This window comes from Schistocerca gregaria, chromosome 9, assembly GCF_023897955.1.
Source record: "Schistocerca gregaria isolate iqSchGreg1 chromosome 9, iqSchGreg1.2, whole genome shotgun sequence".
Taxonomy (NCBI): Eukaryota; Metazoa; Arthropoda; class Insecta; order Orthoptera; family Acrididae; genus Schistocerca; species Schistocerca gregaria.
In genome coordinates, this window is record NC_064928.1 from 179,530,323 (window position 1) to 179,550,113 (window position 19,791).

At 37.8% G+C, this 19,791-nt stretch overlaps 1 protein-coding gene across 3 annotated transcripts in view; it reads right to left on the reverse strand.

The window, feature by feature from the left end:
* The window catches only part of LOC126291741 (zinc finger protein with KRAB and SCAN domains 8-like), an 87,212-nt gene extending 67,629 nt beyond the window's left edge, over positions 1 to 19,583 (reverse strand). For 2 of the 3 annotated variants that reach the window (XM_049985418.1, XM_049985419.1), the window contains exons 1-3: positions 19,293 to 19,505; positions 18,467 to 18,713; positions 18,179 to 18,324 (exon numbers count right to left, since the gene is read on the reverse strand). In XM_049985418.1, coding sequence (XP_049841375.1) covers positions 18,179 to 18,324; positions 18,467 to 18,713; positions 19,293 to 19,472 — 573 coding nt within the window. In that variant the 5' untranslated portion in view covers positions 19,473 to 19,505. Of the gene's footprint in view, positions 1 to 18,178; positions 18,325 to 18,466; positions 18,714 to 19,292 lie in introns of all 3 variants that reach the window. The other variant, XM_049985417.1, reaches the window with a different exon arrangement.
* Between the last annotated feature and the right edge of the window lie 208 nt (positions 19,584 to 19,791).

The following is a 19,791-nucleotide window of genomic DNA, read 5'->3' on the forward strand; positions in this document are numbered from 1 at the left end:
GGGGAGGGGAGGGGAGAGGGGGAGGGGAGGAGAGAGAGGGGGAGGGGAGGGGGAAGAGGGGGAGAGGTGGGAGAGGGGGAGAGGGGGTGGGTGGAGAGGTGGAGAAGGGGTGGGGTGGAGAGGGAGAGAAGGGGTGGGGGGAGGGAGGGCTGTGTGGAAGCAGCTCAGCAAAAGGACACCAGTGATGAACAACATCTGTGGCAAGAAGTGCATACACCTTATGGTGACACCAGTGCAGGATGTACTAACGGGATCTCAAAAGTACTAACCTTTTCTATCTAAAAATGGGTGAGAGACATCATGTGTAGGAACTAAAAAGATTGTTAGCTTAGAACACTAGAAATGTACACTTAAGTGTCTTAGTATGGGACCGAAACATAGCTGGAGGCCTCTCGAGAACCTTGGTGCGGTCAGAGCTACACCTTGCATATCCATCCTCAAAACAGTAACTTTAAAGGGCATTACATTTTCTCCGAAATATCCAGTTTCCTATTAACAAATGCAGTATTCATTGATTCATTCACTACAAAACGATATTTGAGTACTACGAGTTGGAAGGTGTTCAGGTCAGTGGTGGATGCAGAAAAACCTCAAGAAGGGGGGCGCTAAAGATATCTTGGGCTACCTTTACTTTTACCACAATAAAAACTATCAAGCCACATGCAAAGTTTACAAAAGTTTTATCTAAACTGATTACATACATAGACAAGACATTGCCATATTATGATATAAAAAAGTTACAATTGTGGTTTTCTTCCTTAAATGATGAATTCTATGTACCTATTCTTCTAGGCAAATTGATTAATTACATTATCAATAGGAAATCAATGGCAAGATGAGTGTTCAATAGAGCTAAGCCATTAAGTCAATCCTCTTCCATTGTTGCCCTCAGCCACGTCTTTGTATGCTGAAATACTGAAAAACTTATTTCTGCTGTAACAATAGATGCAAGTAGACAACCAAGTATTTTGTACAGCCTGTGCAAAGTAGGATAGTCAGATCTAGGAGAAACAGACAATGCTTGCATAACAGAATCACAATCATTAAGGGCGTTTATGCTTCTGAATGTAAACTAGCTTCCTCTTTGGCAAATAGTCCATATTTGTAACGCTATCTATCAAAGGTTCTCTGTACAAGAAAACAGTAGAATATTCGTGACTTTTCTCGAACAATTGCCACACAGAATAACATATCGAGATCACCACAATGGCCGCGACTTTGCTCGTAGGTATGTGTTAGCTATCTATGTGCCAGAGAGAAATGTATAAAATATGATGACGTGGACATGCGTGCTACATAGGGAAGTACAACTACTCGATAACTCGATTCAGTTGAATTGACTGATGAAAGAAATGAATGAATAGTGTGCGGGATGGCTGACGGGGCCAATGCAGATGGCAATGCGGGCAGCCCTGCAAACAGGAGTGCACACCGTACGTGCCCCCATATGTATCCACCACTGGTTCGGGTTCAGTTTTCAACTTTACTTAGATGAGTGTAAGGTGTGTGAAGGGTAGACATAAAATATTAATTACTGTTGCAAAAAATTAAACCTAGCATTAGTTTTGTGGTGGTCTTTAGCCTGTAGACCGGTCTGATACTGCTCTCCAAGCTATTATCCCACAGAAACCTCTTCACCCCCGTGTAGCTATGGAAACATATGACCCTGATTACTGTAGTGAAGTCCTGGTTTCCCTCTACAATGTTCATCCCCCCTCCCCATATCTCACTTACCAATCTCAGTACCACCTCACTAATTACCTCCCCACCTAATGCTCAGCATTCTTCTGCAGCTCCAACTTTCAAAAGCTTCTTTTCTCCTCTCTGGACTGTTTATTGTCCACACTTCACCTCCATACAAGGCTACACTGCAAAGATCTCCACACAATACTTAACACTTTAATTTATTTTACACGTTAACAAAATTCTATATTTTTGGAACTGTTTTCCTTGCTATGCTAGTCTGCATATTACATCTTCCCTACTTTGGCCATCATTACAAATAAAAGTTAACAAATAAAGTTTTTAGTTAATTTCTTGTTTGTTAGCAGGTACATGTCTGCAGCCCAGGTACACATGTGGTGTACGTGCTACACAGGGGATAAAAGACACTGTCACAAAAATGAAAACAAATTGGAAGTTAATCAACCTTTTGTAACATTAATGTTCAGTTTGGTGGAGGTAACTCAGTATTTTCAGAATAATAATTAACATCGCCAACTTATCTTGTTGTTGATGCTCCACTGCAGATACTGTTTCATGGAAGTTTGTAAAGTGAAAATGGGCAGGAGAACTGCACAGTTCTCAATAAATGTGTAGACAGTTTTTGTTTCAGATGTGCTATTTATTATGTCACAGAGTTCTCATCAAGATCTTACACTGCACTACACTTTTCCTCATGAGTCTTATATACATTCGCTGACAGTCAGAATGCCGTCATGTATTGCAATTTTCTCAATAACTATCGCAGAAGTTGTTCACTATTACAGAAAATGTTATTGTTCGGTGATTACAGTTGCAATACATAAAATACTATACAATGTCAAATACAATCTGTCTTTTTCACAGAAAAATAAGTGAAATGATTCAAATAAATAATGCTGATTACATTGTTGTTAACTGCTCTACAACTACCCCATCCCAGATCTTCCTAACATGTTTCTGCTTTCAAATATGCGTACATTTTTTTATATGAATATAATTTCAATGAATATTAGAATGGTCCAAATAATCACTTTGGTTATATCATCAATAAGATTTTGTTTTATACATTTCAGTAACTATGCTGTGATGATTACCAATTGCATATTAAGCTGACTTTTTAGTATGTTAATCCGAGTTGTTACAGGTTTCAAACATTATAAAATCAGTATTTTTGGTGTATATTTTATTATTTGATTGTTCATAACAGAACACTTCTAACTGTAACCAAACAAACTGATTATACGTTCCCTGCAGTGGATGGATGCAAGACTGATGAGAAATTTGACATGATGTTACCGAAAATTATATTTCAATGTTCAAAAGTGAAATAATCTATATGGATGCTACCTAATGATGCAACAGTTAATTAAGCAACCTGAATCAGATTGTTTTGCATGAAAGGTAAACTAAATCAGTTCTCAGAATCATATGAAGAATGAGCTGTTACATTTCAAATGCCACCAGAGGAACTGAGAGATAATAGCACAACGCACTGATAAAGCAGTGTGTTGTGCAGTAACTTTTTTTCAGCAGGAGCAAAAATGCTGCAGCTCTGTAAGGTCAATCCATGTGACTTATTTAGTGCTGGATTGCCGTAACTCAGCTGTGACATTTCTGCAGCTGCCAAAAATGAATTACCACACAACACTACTTTGTGGACAATGTGTGACAGTTGATTTGGATGCCCTAGTGGCCTGTGGTTAAGGGACTCCAACGTGCACCATGACTGCAGACACGTTCCTGCATTAAGTAATTTTATTTTTTCACGATAACAGTAAAAGTTTATGACTACCACTCATACACTGCCATGAGGGTACCTCATACACACTATCAGATGAACTCGCAGGCGAGTCTCTCATGACCAGTATGTGGTTGATAGAGTACAATGACTTCTTTGTGAGAGGCTCCGAGAGGTGTTTGCTGTGCCTTATGGGTCACTCATCAACCCTCAGTTTATTGTTGGCTGTGGTATTTTGTCAATCCATAACAAGAAGTCAAAACTCAGTACTTCAGATATCATTATAGGTGAGAGTCCAACACTCTCTTTCCCCCTGTACTTATTTCCTTATCCAACATCTCAGCACTCAAATATACAACTACTAAAAAAATAGTCAATCTGTATAATTCTACCTGGTAGGAATTGTCAAAAATGCCCCAAGTCAACTATAATGTAACTGACAGTGTGTCAATGATTGTTAACCTCCCTTCATGAAAAACATGTTGCAGCTGTATAACACTCCAGCAATAATCCAAGATTAAATAGCCATCACAGCAATGAGTTTTCTCTCATTCTTCATTCTATGTCAATCACAAAAATAAAGACCATTCACGATCTGCACCGATTTTCTTTTTGTCACATTATGATACAACTTCAGCAATTATTACATATATTCGTATGCTTTTTATGTTGAAACGCAATTAATGATTTTGTATGAAATATAATTATTTTTTGTAGTGGCAAAAGATATGAATTAGAGCGGATGGCTCTATCTTAATTTTCTGTATTTACATAAAGCGGCATGAAAATTTATCTAGTTAGCAAATTACCACTGACTACCATATCAATACCCCACAGGTTGCCGCCAAATTGATAGAGACACATTGCCAGCATACTGTGAACAAGCACAGCAATCGAATGGCTTTCATAAAATTTAGAGCCTTCTTTATGGGGATTGAGTAGGGAAGCTGATGACACACATCCATAACTTGGCAATGCTTGGAACAATTTCAGCAAAAACTGATACATGTATGACTTATTATCTGGTGAAACATGATGTCAGGATAAGACAACCCCTGCACTCTTAGGAGTAAGGTGGGAGGGCAAGTGTGGAGGAGTAGGTGTTGGCACAATAATCAAACTAATGTACACTACACTTTTTGTGGTTGCTTGTATGATCGGTGACAGCACTGATGACATTCACTGACAACTGGAAAGCACAACTTGAGAACACCTGAAGCCACCAAATTTGTTACACATCGCTTAATATCTGGAAGAAAACACTGAGAGACTTACACAATCAAAGAAATATTAGGAAAGGTGAGGAGTATGTGGGTATGACATGAAAGCATAGTTTCCAAAGGCAAGGAGAAACTTCAATCAAATTTAGTACACAGGTCTTGGGGAGTGATGCGTCCACAAAGGATAAAAGGTACTGTCAGAATAATGCAATTCTTGCAGCTCTATTTATGGGGATGGGATGGGAATGTAATGACATATCAGTGTAACTCTGGAACACTAGGAGCTATTGGAACAAAACTTAGTAAATATATGCCCTAATAGATGGAAACATTCTGTTGGAGAAAGACATGACCGACAGAGAGGAAATTGTGATACTGGTCATCAGCTTTGACCAGTGACAAAGTGAACATGTGACAAACACCATTAAGAACATGGTGACTATAATGTCACTGTAAAGGTAATACATTCAAACTTAAAACAGACAGGAGTTTCGATACTCATAACTGACTAAATTGAGAAACGTGTATTACTAATGGATGTAATCTAGTGCATTACTTGAGAGTATTTGAGCAACAGACACTCATGAAAGAGATGAGAACCTTTACTCATGTGCTGTGTATTTAATCAAATGTCATGTGAAGCCTGAAACTTGCGAGAAGTAACTAACTTTGTCTATCAAGTATAAACGGTGACTGTTTAAATTTGAGATAACTAAATATCTCGAAAATGAAACACTGAATGAAAAAAAAGAAATAAAGAAAATTCTAGATGAGAAGTTCATATTTGTAAAGGGGACATTGGTCTGTGCTACAACTGGCCACCACCCAACCAGCCACCCCCGGGGTCAACTTCATATTTTCAAGTGGGAATCCCCCACCCCCTTTATTGCATATTCAGATTCTATGCCAAGAAATACGAGGGTGATTTGGAAAGTTCTCGGAATCACCACAAGAGGTCAGCACTAGTGCAATGAGTTGTTCATGTGCTATTCATTGGACTGTTGCCTGTAAACACATGCCACACCAGTGTTCCTGGAAGAGAGCTGTGATGGTGACATGGCTCTGTTGTTGTTACCACATAGTGATTTGCGAAGATGGAAGAAAATTTAGACTCGAGCAATGATTAAGCATTTCATAAAGAAAGGTATGAAAGTGGAGGACATTCATGCCAATTTCCAGAATATAATGGGGGACTCTGTTCCTTCATATTCAACTGTTGCCAATTGACACATGAATTCAAATTTGGTCGGGAGAGCTTGGCTGATGATCTGCACAGTGTTTGGCAAAGATGTGTCACTGCTCCAGAAATCATTTCAAAAGTGCACAAAATGGCCGTGGAGGATCGCCAATTGAAAGTGCATGAAATTGCTCCCACTTGCCATGTCATATGAAAGGGTATATCACATTTCAAAAGAAAAATTATAAATTATCTGCAAGATGGGTGTTGCAATTCTTGACCCTGGATCAAAAACACATGAGAATGGACATATCAGAACAATGTTTGGCTCGTTTTAGAAGAAATGGACAAGACTTTTTCCATCGGTTGTGAAGTTCGCCTGCTTTATTTCTTTGCTGATGGTCCTCGGTGTCAATGTACTGCGTTGTTATACTGGCTGAAAAATAGAAGGTGGAAGTTCAAACTGACTACTATAAATGATGTAGAGGACAGGTGTACAGTAGCGTTTCACACTTCTTTACTTTCACTGTCCACAACCCCCAAATATACACAGCTAATAACACAAGTTAACTATTGGTAAATTTTGATAAGCCTCCCTAATATGTTGCAGCCAATCGGCAGCATTCTGCTACAATAGTTTACTATAAATATCTATGAGCAGCAAAAATCTAACCACACAGTTCTTGCAGAATAATATGGTACATATCAAACAGACACTGTCATTGTTTTAATACATGGCCTAATTGTGTTACACTTATTTCACAGTTAAGTTGATGCATTATTATTGTTCTAACCAACAGAAGTTTCTTGTCTGAAACTCTGCCATAGACTGACTGTCTTGGGAGTAAAAACCGGGCCTTTATATAGCATCACAATAATAGGTACTGAAACTAAGTTACAGAAATTACAATTAAAACATACCTCATTTAATTACCTAAATGCACAGAAAAATTCTTTCTTTTTAACAGTTTCTTCTACTACTAGGGTTAAGCTGAATTATTTGTGTAAATGATGAAATTAACAGTTATAGTTATACAAACAATACTTTTGATGAAACTGGAATTAATTAAGAGGTGGCTTTCCTAACATGTTTTTGAATAGAGCCAAATAAATATGTTAAAAAGCCTAGTGATTCTTTTTCCAAATGTTTATCTTTATTGCAGAATTTACATTAGTTTATAATTCAACAATAGAATTTAAGTTACAAAACAATTACTGATTTAACCCTATAGCCCCTGAGAAAAGATATTAACTAGGAATAATCAAAATGAATTAGGAAATTAATTACATACAAAAAAGAAGCTCCCATCAAACACCCTATACGTACATTACAATGTGAATCGATAAATGATGCATAAATAGGTTACAATATGTTAAAATGGTGCACCCCTAGTACATGGCATGAAACAGCAGATACTCTTTGATCCTTGGCCTGTAAGAAAGTCTCTCACAGAGGAAGACCTACATAAAGGGATAAAGATCCCTATTAAAATAGTTTTATAATGGGATGTTGGGCAATCAATATTCTACACCTGATTCAACAGCAGTTTCCACTCTTTTACATCAATAGGGTATATTCTGTGTAAAGTAGGGCATACTTATGATTTTTAAATGTTGAAAATTTGGTTCTTTTTACATGTTGTTTGAAAAGGCTGGAGTTTTACTGTATGGCAACAATGGTTTGTTGCCCATTATTGCTTTTCCTCCATAATTTGTAGTCACTTTTATAAGGCTGGATGTTTTTCATGGAATTTTCAACTAATTGGCAGGTAAGAATTAGTATATCATATTTTACATTCCAATGACATAGCTTAACGTCCTGCACCAACAGTACAAAATTGAAGCAGGGAAATTATATGTGAGGACAAAAAATATAATACAACAGCATGAACTTCCATGTAACATGAGCTGCTTTCCTATAATTAAGTTATTATATTAAGAGGAATGTAAGACCTAAATTCACCTTGTTCAGTAATGTACTTCTTTGTATGAAGGTCTTACTAATATCAATATTAAAATTTTTCCAATTTCAAACAACATTGTAAAAACAGAAAAATTAAATTTGTAACGTGAATCACATGATCTGAGTCACACTTACATTTTTTTAGGTAAAAAAAAAGATGTCCTTAACAACAGCAGAAAGGCAGAAAAGGAGGGAAAAGTTTAAAAGTGAAGGAAAATATGAAGAATTTAAGAAGAAGCATCTGGATAAAGCTAAAAGAAGTCATCAGAAGCAGAAACAAAAGTTCCAACAGATGAGTCAACATAAGCAATGACTGTTATTAGAAAAAAGAAGTGCTAAAACTAGGGTGAAAGTTAGAGAACACAGGGAAATATGACCACCACATGTTCAATTAACCAGCAAAGTACCTCATAATGTATATTTGTATAAATACACTCCTGGAAATTGAAATAAGAACACCGTGAATTCATTGTCCCAGGAAGGGGAAACTTTATTGACACATTCCTGGGGTCAGATACATCACATGATCACACTGACAGAACCACAGGCACATAGACACAGGCAACAGAGCATGCACAATGTCGGCACTAGTACAGTGTATATCCAACTTTCGCAGCAATGCAGGCTGCTATACTCCCATGGAGACAATCGTAGAGATGCTGGATGTAGTCCTGTGGAACGGCTTGCCATGCCATTTCCACCTGGCACCTCAGTTGGACCAGCGTTCATGCTGGACGTGCAGACCTTGTGAGACGACGCTTCATCCAGTCCCAAACATGCTCAATGGGGGACAGATCCGGAGATCTTGCTGGCCAGGGTAGTTGACTTACACCTTCTAGAGCACGTTGGGTGGCACGGGATACATGCGGACGTGCATTGTCCTGTTGGAACAGCAAGTACCCTTGCCAGTCTAGGAATGGTAGAACGATGGGTTCGATGATGGTTTGGATATACCGTGCACTATTCAGTGTCCCCTCAACAATCACCAGAGGTGTACGGCCAGTGTAGGAGATCGCTCCCCACACCATGATGCCGGGTGTTGGCCCTGTGTGCCTCGGTCGTATGCAGTCCTGATTGTGGCGCTCACCTGCACGGCGCCAAACATGCATACGACCATCATTGGCACCAAGGCAGAAGCGACTCTCATCGCTGAAGACGACACATCTCCATTCGTCCCTCCATTCACGCCTGTCGTGACACCACTGGAGGCGAGCTGCACAATGTTGGGGCGTGAGCGGAAGACGACAACATCGATGTACTGTGGAGACCTCACGCCCCACGTGTTGAGCAATTCGGTGGTACGTCCACCCGGCCTCCCGCATGCCCACTATATGCCCTCGCTCAAAGTTAACTGCACATACGGTTCACGTCCACGCTGTTGCGGCATGCTATCAGTGTTAAAGACTGCGATGGAGCTCCGTATGCCACGGCAAACTGGCTGACACTGACGGCGGCGGTGCACAAATGCTGCGCAGCTAGCGCCATTCGACGGCCAACACCGCGGTTCCTGGTGTGTCCGCTGTGCCGTGCGTGTGATCATTGCTTGTACAGCCCTCTCGCAGTGTCCGGAGCAAGTATGGTGGGTCTGACACACCAGTGTCAATGTGTTCTTTTCTCCATTTCCAGGAGTGTATAATGAAAATTTCATAAACATTATCAGCAGCCTTCATAAGAAACTTGGTAATATTCCAGATGACAGAAACACATTTGTATCAGCTATCATATGCCATGCACCCAGTGAGCTTTGTTGGCAAAATTAAGGTGACATGTCAGAAGCTGGAAATTGTGAATTTACTGTGGTATGTTTGGCAGATGGAAAAAATGGCTCTAAAGCTGATACACTGAAATACATTTTTCCATAACTCCCCAGTTTCTCCTTCACTGCTATACAAAGATAATTCAATCTGCATCTTATTATCAGAAAAAAGAAATTGTTCTGAGCCAAGATTCTAAGCATTGTTATGCTTATTGATTTTGCTGAAAATTACACTTGTGTTAATCAAGATGAGGTGCAAAGTGCACACTCGGCACAAGCACAAGTTAGTATTTTCACTTTGTCACTTAGCAGGCAACATAACCCATTCCAAGGGCACTGTGATTGTATACAATGTACCGTCAACTATACCTGAAAATGGAATTTGTGCAGCTGCGGAGTGGCAAGTCTGGAATGCAGTAAAAAGGCAAAAATTTGTAATAGGTTATGCATCTGCTTTTGCTCAGGCAGCTGCAAGTATCACAATTATGTGCACGTGTTTTTATGTCTACTGATGAAATTCAAGGAATCAATATGAAACTTAATCTAGCTTGAATATTTTCTTCAGCATCATCAGTACCAAACATAAAAAGCATTGACTGGTTTCTCTAAAAGATAGGAGTACTACAAACATATCTACTGTCTCCAAAGAATTTCCCTGCTGCAGATCATACTGAAGAAACGAAAGAGCAAAAATTAGAGACTGGTACAAAGTAGAATATGATGGTAAATTCTATGTTGGAGAAGTATGTGCAATTTTTGAAAATTCTTATCTTATCAGTGAAATGAAGTGTGCTAGTCACTACACAACTTGCCTACAAAATGTGATGAAATTCTATACACACAGGACAAAATTATAAAGAAAATTAATCCACATCATGTTGTCAATACAAGAAGGTATTTTCAATTCTCTGACTTAATTAAAATTACAGTTTATTGCCCAAGGTATCATACTTTTATAATTAGTAATACTGTTAAAAAACTGAAATTTTAATGTTAAGTTTATCTTACTTGGTAAATAGTGTCATATTTTCATTTCTCTGCCTGCAGAAAAAAGTTATTCCCACAATAAGTAGCAAGTAACATGAGTCACATAACATTGAGTAAGACACTTTTCTCATATGACAATATTTTACATAGTACAAATATTTTTAGAAATCTGCAATTGAGTCTTTTCAATGACAACCTGATTTGCACTTTCTGTGATAAAAACCAGATCCACAATCCTCATCGTTTGCGGACGCTTTTGACCTAAATTGTACATGAACAATAGGATGTCCCAAATTCATAACATGAGCCACAATATAAATTACATTCTTGTTTTTTTAATTTTAATGCTCTTACCAGCTTAAGTATCAAATCAAGATCTTTGCCCGAATAACATAATGTATGATAATGATTTACAAAAGAAAATATTGGTTTATAGACACAAAAAGCCAACATAATAAAGCACTGATTTCAAAATATAACATGAGTCACCATGGAATCTCCCATGGACCTTTCTCTAATTATGCAGGTCCTGCTGTACAAGGGGCTTTTGACAGGCCAAGGATCAAATAGGATCTCCTGTTTCAAGCCCTGTACTAGGGATGCACTAGCTTAACACATTTTTATCAATTTTTAACTCAGTTATGCACCTTGTACGAATTCATATTTTAATCTATATAGTGGGGTTTTTCATAATGGATTCCTATTGATTCTGTTTAGCTCTTCTTGCATTAAAAATGTGGATAGGTGTTATTGATTTAAAATTTTTCACATGTACCTGAAGATGGGACAAAGGACCTGAATTTGAGTTATGCTTTCCCTTCTATGAATGCAATTTTTACAAATGTAGCAGATTGTGGATGCCTTAACAAGAGGAAAGTTTACATGAAACTTGGTATGCAGATTGTACGACTTCCTATCTGAAAATAAAGACTTCCTATCTGAAAATAAATAAATGAAAGTAAGAAGTTAAACATATATTTAGAATAAGTTTCATTTTCTTGGACAATTTATTGTACAATTATATATTCTGACAGAAAAAATTCCTGTTCTGAATTTTGTTTGTTTTTCCTTGGTAAATGCAAGTCCAAACTGATTCTTGTTCCGCGACTATGTATACGACTATTAGTCAAATACTTGTTAATGTTTTCCCAAATATACACAACTAGCTGGTATATAGACTCACTTGGAGCAGTAAGGACACCCACCCCCCCTTTTTTTTTACAGTAATTTTCTGCAGTTTGAAAACTGTGTCCATGTTTGTATCTGTGATCCCCAGAAAAGAATTCCATAGCCAGAATTGGATGCATTTGATATCTAAGGACTAGCCAAAAAATGTTTTGGAACAGAACAGAGATTGCAGGACTAATGTCAGTCAATTTAAATTACAAAATCAGTTTAGTATTGGACACAAAGAAAGGTCTCATACTGTTTCTCATTTATATACATGGTATGAACAGATAATGCAACCAAAGCCATGCAGTTGCAAATGACATGGTGATAAATGATGCAAAGAAATCCTTGTGTACAACTATTGAGAGAGTTCTACTTTTCTTTCAGTATTAAAATGATGACAATGCAAATTAAGATAAGCTGGTGCAAAAAGTGAAAAGAAAACAGAACGAAGACCTAAATCTGGTGTCGAGTAATGAATGTATCACAAAAACATAATTTACAAAACTACTGACACAAATTAAATTATATAAAGATCCTGTAATGAAACTTGCAAAGATTAAGTTCAGTCTGTTTTGCTCTAAGAATTACCTGAAACATTTGCAGCACATGTGTGTCCAGGATGGTAGAAGAAGCTGGAGTTAAATTACCATATTTTCTTCTTCCCTTGAAAACTTACTTAAAGAATGAGTCTTTTTAAACCTCTATTCATGAATCTGGAGGAAAATGTACAAAAACTACATGTTTCATTAGGACCAATGATGTTATTTTATTCCAGTAAAACGAAACACATTTCGTGACAAAAATATGCGTTTCCTTGGATTCGTATGACAGATTTAAAATACATTCAATGATTTCAGAAATAACCTCAGAAAATGTAGGTGTCTTGAACTAAGTGTGTAAGGCAGAGAAGAGTTGTGTAAACCAACACTGTAGGTGACTGCCAATAAAATGTTGGTTCTACTATGTTCATTATTGTTTGGTTATTACTAACAGTGTTATGTCTGTTATTTTACAGGTATTCTGTAGCTTCTCTTTCGAGAAATACGTGAGTACTTAGTGAACAAACTGCCAGTACTGCCGCAATTTTCTTCTACTTATTGTCCATACTTTCTAATATATATACTTTTGAAGTGCCAAAATGTACAAGAATAAATAAAATGTCTATAAAACGCCACACTGTACAATGTACTTGCAGTGACATGGTCGCAATTCCTGAAATCCACCTCCATGGCCTTTGACCTGCCAAGGAGGACCGCACTCCTGTGTCCATGGATGAGCCACAAAAATAACCCACACACAAACAGACCTGACCTGCAGGCAAATCAGGAGACTATATCTGACAGGCGGGTCTGCACATTAGTGGGAAATGATGGGCTTCAGATTAGCAGGCCCGCAGACAGGCACACAGAAAAGACAACCACACACTCACAAATAAATTTCTGGCCATAGTGGAAGAAAGGGGAAAAGCAGTAAGAATGAGGGAGTAGGGAAGCGACTCTCATACTCAACTGCAAACAGCCAGCAATAATGTGACAGAAGCGAGGTTTTTCCAATGTCTTTTTTTTTCAAATTTCCCTGATACATTTGAAATCCCCTGATTTCCAGAAGTTGTGGCAACCCTGGGCTGGGTTAACTGAACCATATGTCAAGAGTTTACTGGACCCTTCAGTTAAATAAATGAATTGCAGGGTCCTAAATATAAAAATTTATTGCAACAACATTAATAATAATGGTAAATACACCTTTGTACGTATATTAACAATGAAAATCATGGTAATAACTAAACTAGTGCATAGTGAATTCAGCAATATCAATCTAGAGCCAAATCATGTTTTCATACTGGCTGTCAGTTACTTTATTTGAAGCAACAAAGTTGGTATCATCATCATCATCATCATCATCATCATCATCATCATCATCATCATCATCATCATCTGTAGCTTCAAATTGTAGTAGAAACAACTCTAGTAAAACATTTTACTTAGTAGCCATCATCGTACATTGTAAATACTTGAGCAACTTAACAGTGATCACTCATGGCAGTTTTCCCTTCTACTTTGATTACAATGAAATCTTCTCCTTCACTGTTTCAACATTTGATAAAACTTTACAAAGGGCCACCGGCGAATTGTAAGATTGTAGAACACCTGTAAATATCAGCCCAAAATTTTCATCGCTACTTGTGTACATATCAGTATCAGAGGAATCAATTTACTGCACATAATGAGCATCTTGAGACTTGCTACTGCCCTCTTCCAATATTTGGCATTTGACTGAAGGCTTTACTTTGTTGGCTGGATGCTTTTTTGACAACTGGTTTGATCTTCTGTCTTTTGATGCTGCATCTAACAGATAAGAACAGTTGATTTTCATTTCTTTCTACCTTTTGTCTTCCTGGCACCAATCTTGGTATATGGTCAAATTTGCATAGGATGTGTACTTTCTGTTTGCTGATCTTGTCTGATGTCCAGTAACCTCCACTTTGTCATCCGCAGGATTTCCAGCATCTTCTGCCAGTGAGTCATTGGCTATCGATTGCTGGATTGATAGGTCTGTCCATTGCATTAAAAAAAAAAAAAAAAAAAAAAAAAAAAAAAAAAAAAAAAAAAAAAAACATTATCAATAAATGTTTTAATTGAAGGGTTCAACACCACTGAAACTAAAGCCTTTCAAGATGATGTAAACAGTAAATGCCAAAGAATATGCTATCCTTACAGGGCTGCAATATCCTTTATGGTAATTCTGGGGACACTGGCAGGTGCTCCAGTGCAGTTAGTAATTATATTCATTCATCAACAACTTTCTGTGATTATCTGAACTGGTCCACCTAACTCTAAACTTTACTGGTCCAGTTAACCCCACCTACGCATTACCAAAAATCTTCAAATTAGCAGTAAAATGGCTCCATGCACAGCTTTACTTCATTGGTCTTATGTCAAAGTGGTAGGTGGATCAAACAAAATGTCCAGACACTCTGTGACCAAAATGGTACTGAAACAGAGGATGACAGACTAAAGGCCAAAATATTAAAGGTCTTTTTCCAAAGCTGTTTCACAGAGGAAGACTGCACTGTAGTTCCTTCTCTAGATTGTCGCACAGGTGACAAAATGGTAGATATCGAAATAGACGACAGAGGGATAGCGAAACAATTAGAATTTTGGAACACGTATTATGTTTGAGTATAATGACTTTTCTGGAGACTAGAAATCTACTCTGTAGGAATCAGCACGGGTTTCGAAAAAGATGGTCATGTGAAACCCAGCTCACGCTATTCGGCCACGAGACTCAGAGGGCCATAGACACGGGTTCACAGGTAGATGCCATGTTTAATGAACAAAGAAAGAGCATATGGACTATCAGACCAATTGCATGATTGGATTGAAGAGTTCCTAGATAACAGAACGCAGCATGTCATTCTCAATGTAGAGAAGTCTTCTGAAGTAAGAGTGATTTCAGGTGTGCCACATGGGACCGTTGCTATTCACAATATACATAAATGACCTTGTGGATAACATCGGAAGTTCACTGAGGCTTTTTGCAGATGATGCTGTGGTATATCGAGAGGTTGTAACAATGGAAAATTGTACTGAAATGCAGGAGGACCAGCAGCGAATTGGCCCATGGTGCAGGGAATGGCAATTGAATCTCAATGTAGACAAGTGTTATGTGCTGCGAATACATAGAAAGAAAGATCCTTTATCATTTAGCTACAATATAGCAGGTCAGCAACTGGAAGCAATTAATTCCATAAATTCTCTGGAAGTAGGCATTAGGAGTGATTTAAAATGGAATGATCATATAAAGTTGATCGTTGGTAAATCAAATGCCAGACTGAGATTCATTGGGAGAATCCAAGGGAAATGCAATCTGAAAACAAAGGAAGTAGGTTGCAGTACGCTTGTTCGCCCACTGCTTGAATACGGCTCAGCAGTGTGGGATCTGTACCAGAGAGGGTTGATAGAAGAGATAGAGAAGATCCAATGCAGAGCAGTGTGCTTCATTACAGGATCATTTAGTAATCGGGAAAGTGTTACGGAGATGATAGATAAACTCCAGTGGAAGACTCTGCAGGGGAGACGCTCAGTAGCTCGGTACGGGCTTTTGTTAAAGTTTCAAGAATATACCTTCACCGAAGAGTCAAGCAGCATATTGCTCCCTCCTACGTATATCTTGCAAAGAGACCATGAGGATAAAATCAGAGAGATTAGAGCCCACACAGAAACATACCGACAATCCTTCTTTCCATGAACAATACGAGACTCCCAGCAGCCACTTAAGTTCAAACAGTATTTCCAACAAAAGAAAACAACTTTACAGCATGAAAAAACAATTTTCCCTCTTGAATTGTTAATTAATGTGATGGTCCAATTAAACCTGAATTTCAGTTAACCTCTACTTCCCCTCTACTGTGGCTTTTTCTAGTTCCTTGCAACATATTATACAGGCTAATACTTTGTGATTCTACCACTTGCATTTAAAAGCATTATTTCACTTCAGAACATAGTCACTGTATATCAACACAGTCTTCCTTGGAAACACAGCACCGCCATTACCAAGTTTCATGTTCCAATAACAATCCCAGTATTTACAAACAAGTGTGTTAATTTAAGTATCAGGACAGCCTTAGAATTTTCTGACAATTGCCAACTACCAAAGACGCAACACATCTCACCATAAATGAGCAAAACAAGCTTTTTTTGTAAATGTATGTGAATAAATTTTTGTGTTAAATTTTGCAACACACAGGCGGTCTTCATTAAAAAGCAAAGGGACGAAAATAAATCAGTTTTTCATACTCGAGCACATTTCATTTTACTGTATATGTTTACATTATGCCAAAGGTGTTAATACTGCCCCCATCATCTATTTCAATTTATGTATAATAGATTAAGAGACACGAAATACAAAATTTTTAAGCACTCATTGCTAGGTGTAGAAAGCATTATCTCCTTAGAAAGTATAGCCTACAGGCTTATAAATCGAATTTCTCTTATTAGTTTTCATTATTATCAGTATCATACAAAACCTGAAGCATTACAGTCTTCGATACGATTACAGCAAATTATTAATTGTTGCGGCAACTACAAGAACGCAAACATGTACAGGTATTGCAGTAGAGAGATATAATCAAGTCGAATAAACCTCAACGACTCATTCGACATTGTTTCTTACCATCTCCAACGCCAATTGTTTTGGAACGTAAATCGGTAGTTCTCACTGAAAAATTCCTTCAATTTTCTTAACCTCCGCATGAAAACATCAACAGTATCTGACAGTTTACGTTTTGTTTGCGTGTGATACGAGGGAGGTCCAACCCGCAACCGACATTTGTCGATAAGATAACAGCATTTGCTAGATGATGTTGCATTTTTGGTGTCGGAAATCATATGTTCTAAGAAAGGGGTATTGTGTTACACTACAATGATACAAATTCACATTTAGGTGTCGAAAGATATGTATGCCTTGTATTACTACACAAGATTTCAATGATGATATTTCGCTTTAGGTTCCATTATCAAATGTATCTTTAATCACATTAAGGCAAACCAGCCGAATGGTCCATGGAAAACAAACGCAATCTGATGGGCTTGTGCGCCATGTTTAACTAATCAGTTTTGCAAAATATGGTCACACAATATTAGGAAAGTTAACTAGCATACGCCCGCGAAGCTAACGGGAAGTGTGAGGTTATTATACTATTGCATTGCAAGTTACAGGAGTCTAATTTCGCTGTTATTGGGGCAGATTACTCCCTTGTCTGCTACAGCTTTATAATCTTATGCCTTGATGGGGCAAATTCGTCGCTTCTCCCCATAGTTCTAAATCCAAGCTTACACACTGCAAACAGGGAAGAATGAAAGGTTAAATGTCTTTGTGCACCGTCATTGTTTTCGTCTTTGCGGGATTGTGTTTTTAAATACCGGTATCGCACTTCTTGCCAATGTACAGTAACACAACAAACCGAAAAAAGGAAGCGTATCACAGCACAGTCAGACTATGTGACACGTGGAGTAACCAGCCAATCACATCACGTTTTCAATCCGCCAATACACAAACGACGAAAATACTATACATGAAAGAGGAATAAAGTGGATGTCGAAAAGTAACGTAAAAATTGTATTGGTCGCGCACTTTTACCTGGCCCCTCTGTGTTTAGAGGAAATCGGCTGGCTTCTTGGTGCTCCGAAATGTTATTCTCTCTGCCAGTATTGTGCGCCGTACCCATTGTTAATCTATTGTTGGTTCGTGTATGGTAGTGTTCTTTGCGATTCACACGCGTATTTACAAAAATAAGTGACGGATCTGTACGTGGTCCTTAAGCTGCGTGTACTCCAAATGCGAAAAAGAGCTGTTGTTCGAAGTGGTACGTGAAAAGTGGTACTAAATGTCATTCGTTGTTGTGACAGAGAAAAGTGGCGGAAAGCGCTGTTAATACCTAGAAAGCGATGCTGCAACATACCTTTAGTGGAATGGAAAGTAAAGACGGTCGTTTCCCCGAAAGGCACGGTACTGACTTGCTTCTATAATCAGGTTCCAAATTTATCTGTAGGCCTATACATTTATTAGCGACTGCAGAATGTTCTGCTGTTATTTCATTACAGGATTCTGAAAATACAAAATATTTTCTCTTTATACATTACTTGACACACAATAGGCAATGAAAAATTATAAGAATTCACACATTATAACAATGTGGCAACTATTATATTAACAACTTGTGATTTAACTATGGACACTAATTCATTACCATTTTGCATCTCAATACCAACACTTTCGTTACTGGTAGCAATCACATTTTCTGAACTTGACTGAGCTGTTGCTTCATATTCTCGAATAAGGCAATTTTTTTGTCTTCTGGAAGTACTACAATCACTGAATCTTTTGCTGCGATTTTGTTGGAAGGGGAATTTCGATGGCAAAACTCCTTTCACCAAAAGTAATTTTTTACTGAAGCCCAATCTGTACTGGTAGAAGTTTTCAATATCCTTCTCTAGCTGCAATATGAAATTTCAGTTATAAATGACACTAGACCACATGAATTTTTCTAGTCTGGTAGCAAATCCTCTACTGATATCGTTAAATTGAATGCATAACTGGTTCGTGATTAGTTAGTAAAACTATTGTAAATTGTTTATTTGTTTACTTTTGCGAAATACTTTTCAATACGCCAGTACAACGATGCCTGACTGAAAACACGAATTTTTAAAAACGTGTGAATGTGACCTAAGATGAATTACTTCCCTCACTGCTGAACTTTAGTTGCATTTTGCCTTAATAATTTTGAACTAGACCACTGTATCTGCTTCATCGGATGCATGTTATGAACTTTGAATTTCAGTAGTTTAATCCAGCAGATGCTCTCTAAAATCAACCGATCCTTATGTACTATACGGAAGTAATGCATCAGTGCTGTGAATATTAAAACTGACAGCTGTAAGCGCAGCGTAGTACTTTATGGTGGTACAAAACAATACGAAATTTGTAGCGTAGAGAACGACTTTAACTAGATATATATGGTTAGCGTATCATATCGTGACGAGCTACTTCGCAAAACTAAACATAAACACACTAACCTGTACGTAATTATACTTTACAACCGGGATAATACTCCATAGGCATAGACAGCTAATAGGATAATAAGTTTCATATGGAGCGTTATTTACATCAAAATGATCCTCACAGAAATAAACACACGTCGAGACCGCTATCTCATTTGGATCTCTAAGAGGAAGTTGCAACCATATTTTACGCATCTTCTCATTCTTTGGAACACACAAAAACAATTTTTCAGAATTTTTTATAGAGGTATTTGTACACTTTGATACCATACACCATTTGTAACCCATTTTTCGAAACGTAAATTTCAAAACAAGATACCACTGTCAGTGAGCTTCACGGAACAGCTTGCTAGCCAGTGACGTCAGAGACATCACATGGCTCAAATGAAACGTTATAGCGAGCTTTCAAATTATTTACAATCCTTATTTATACATCGGTACTGGAATTCATGAGGGAAAGAAATGTTATGAGCTAAAACGATATATTGAACCATTTGAGACCATTTCCAGAAAG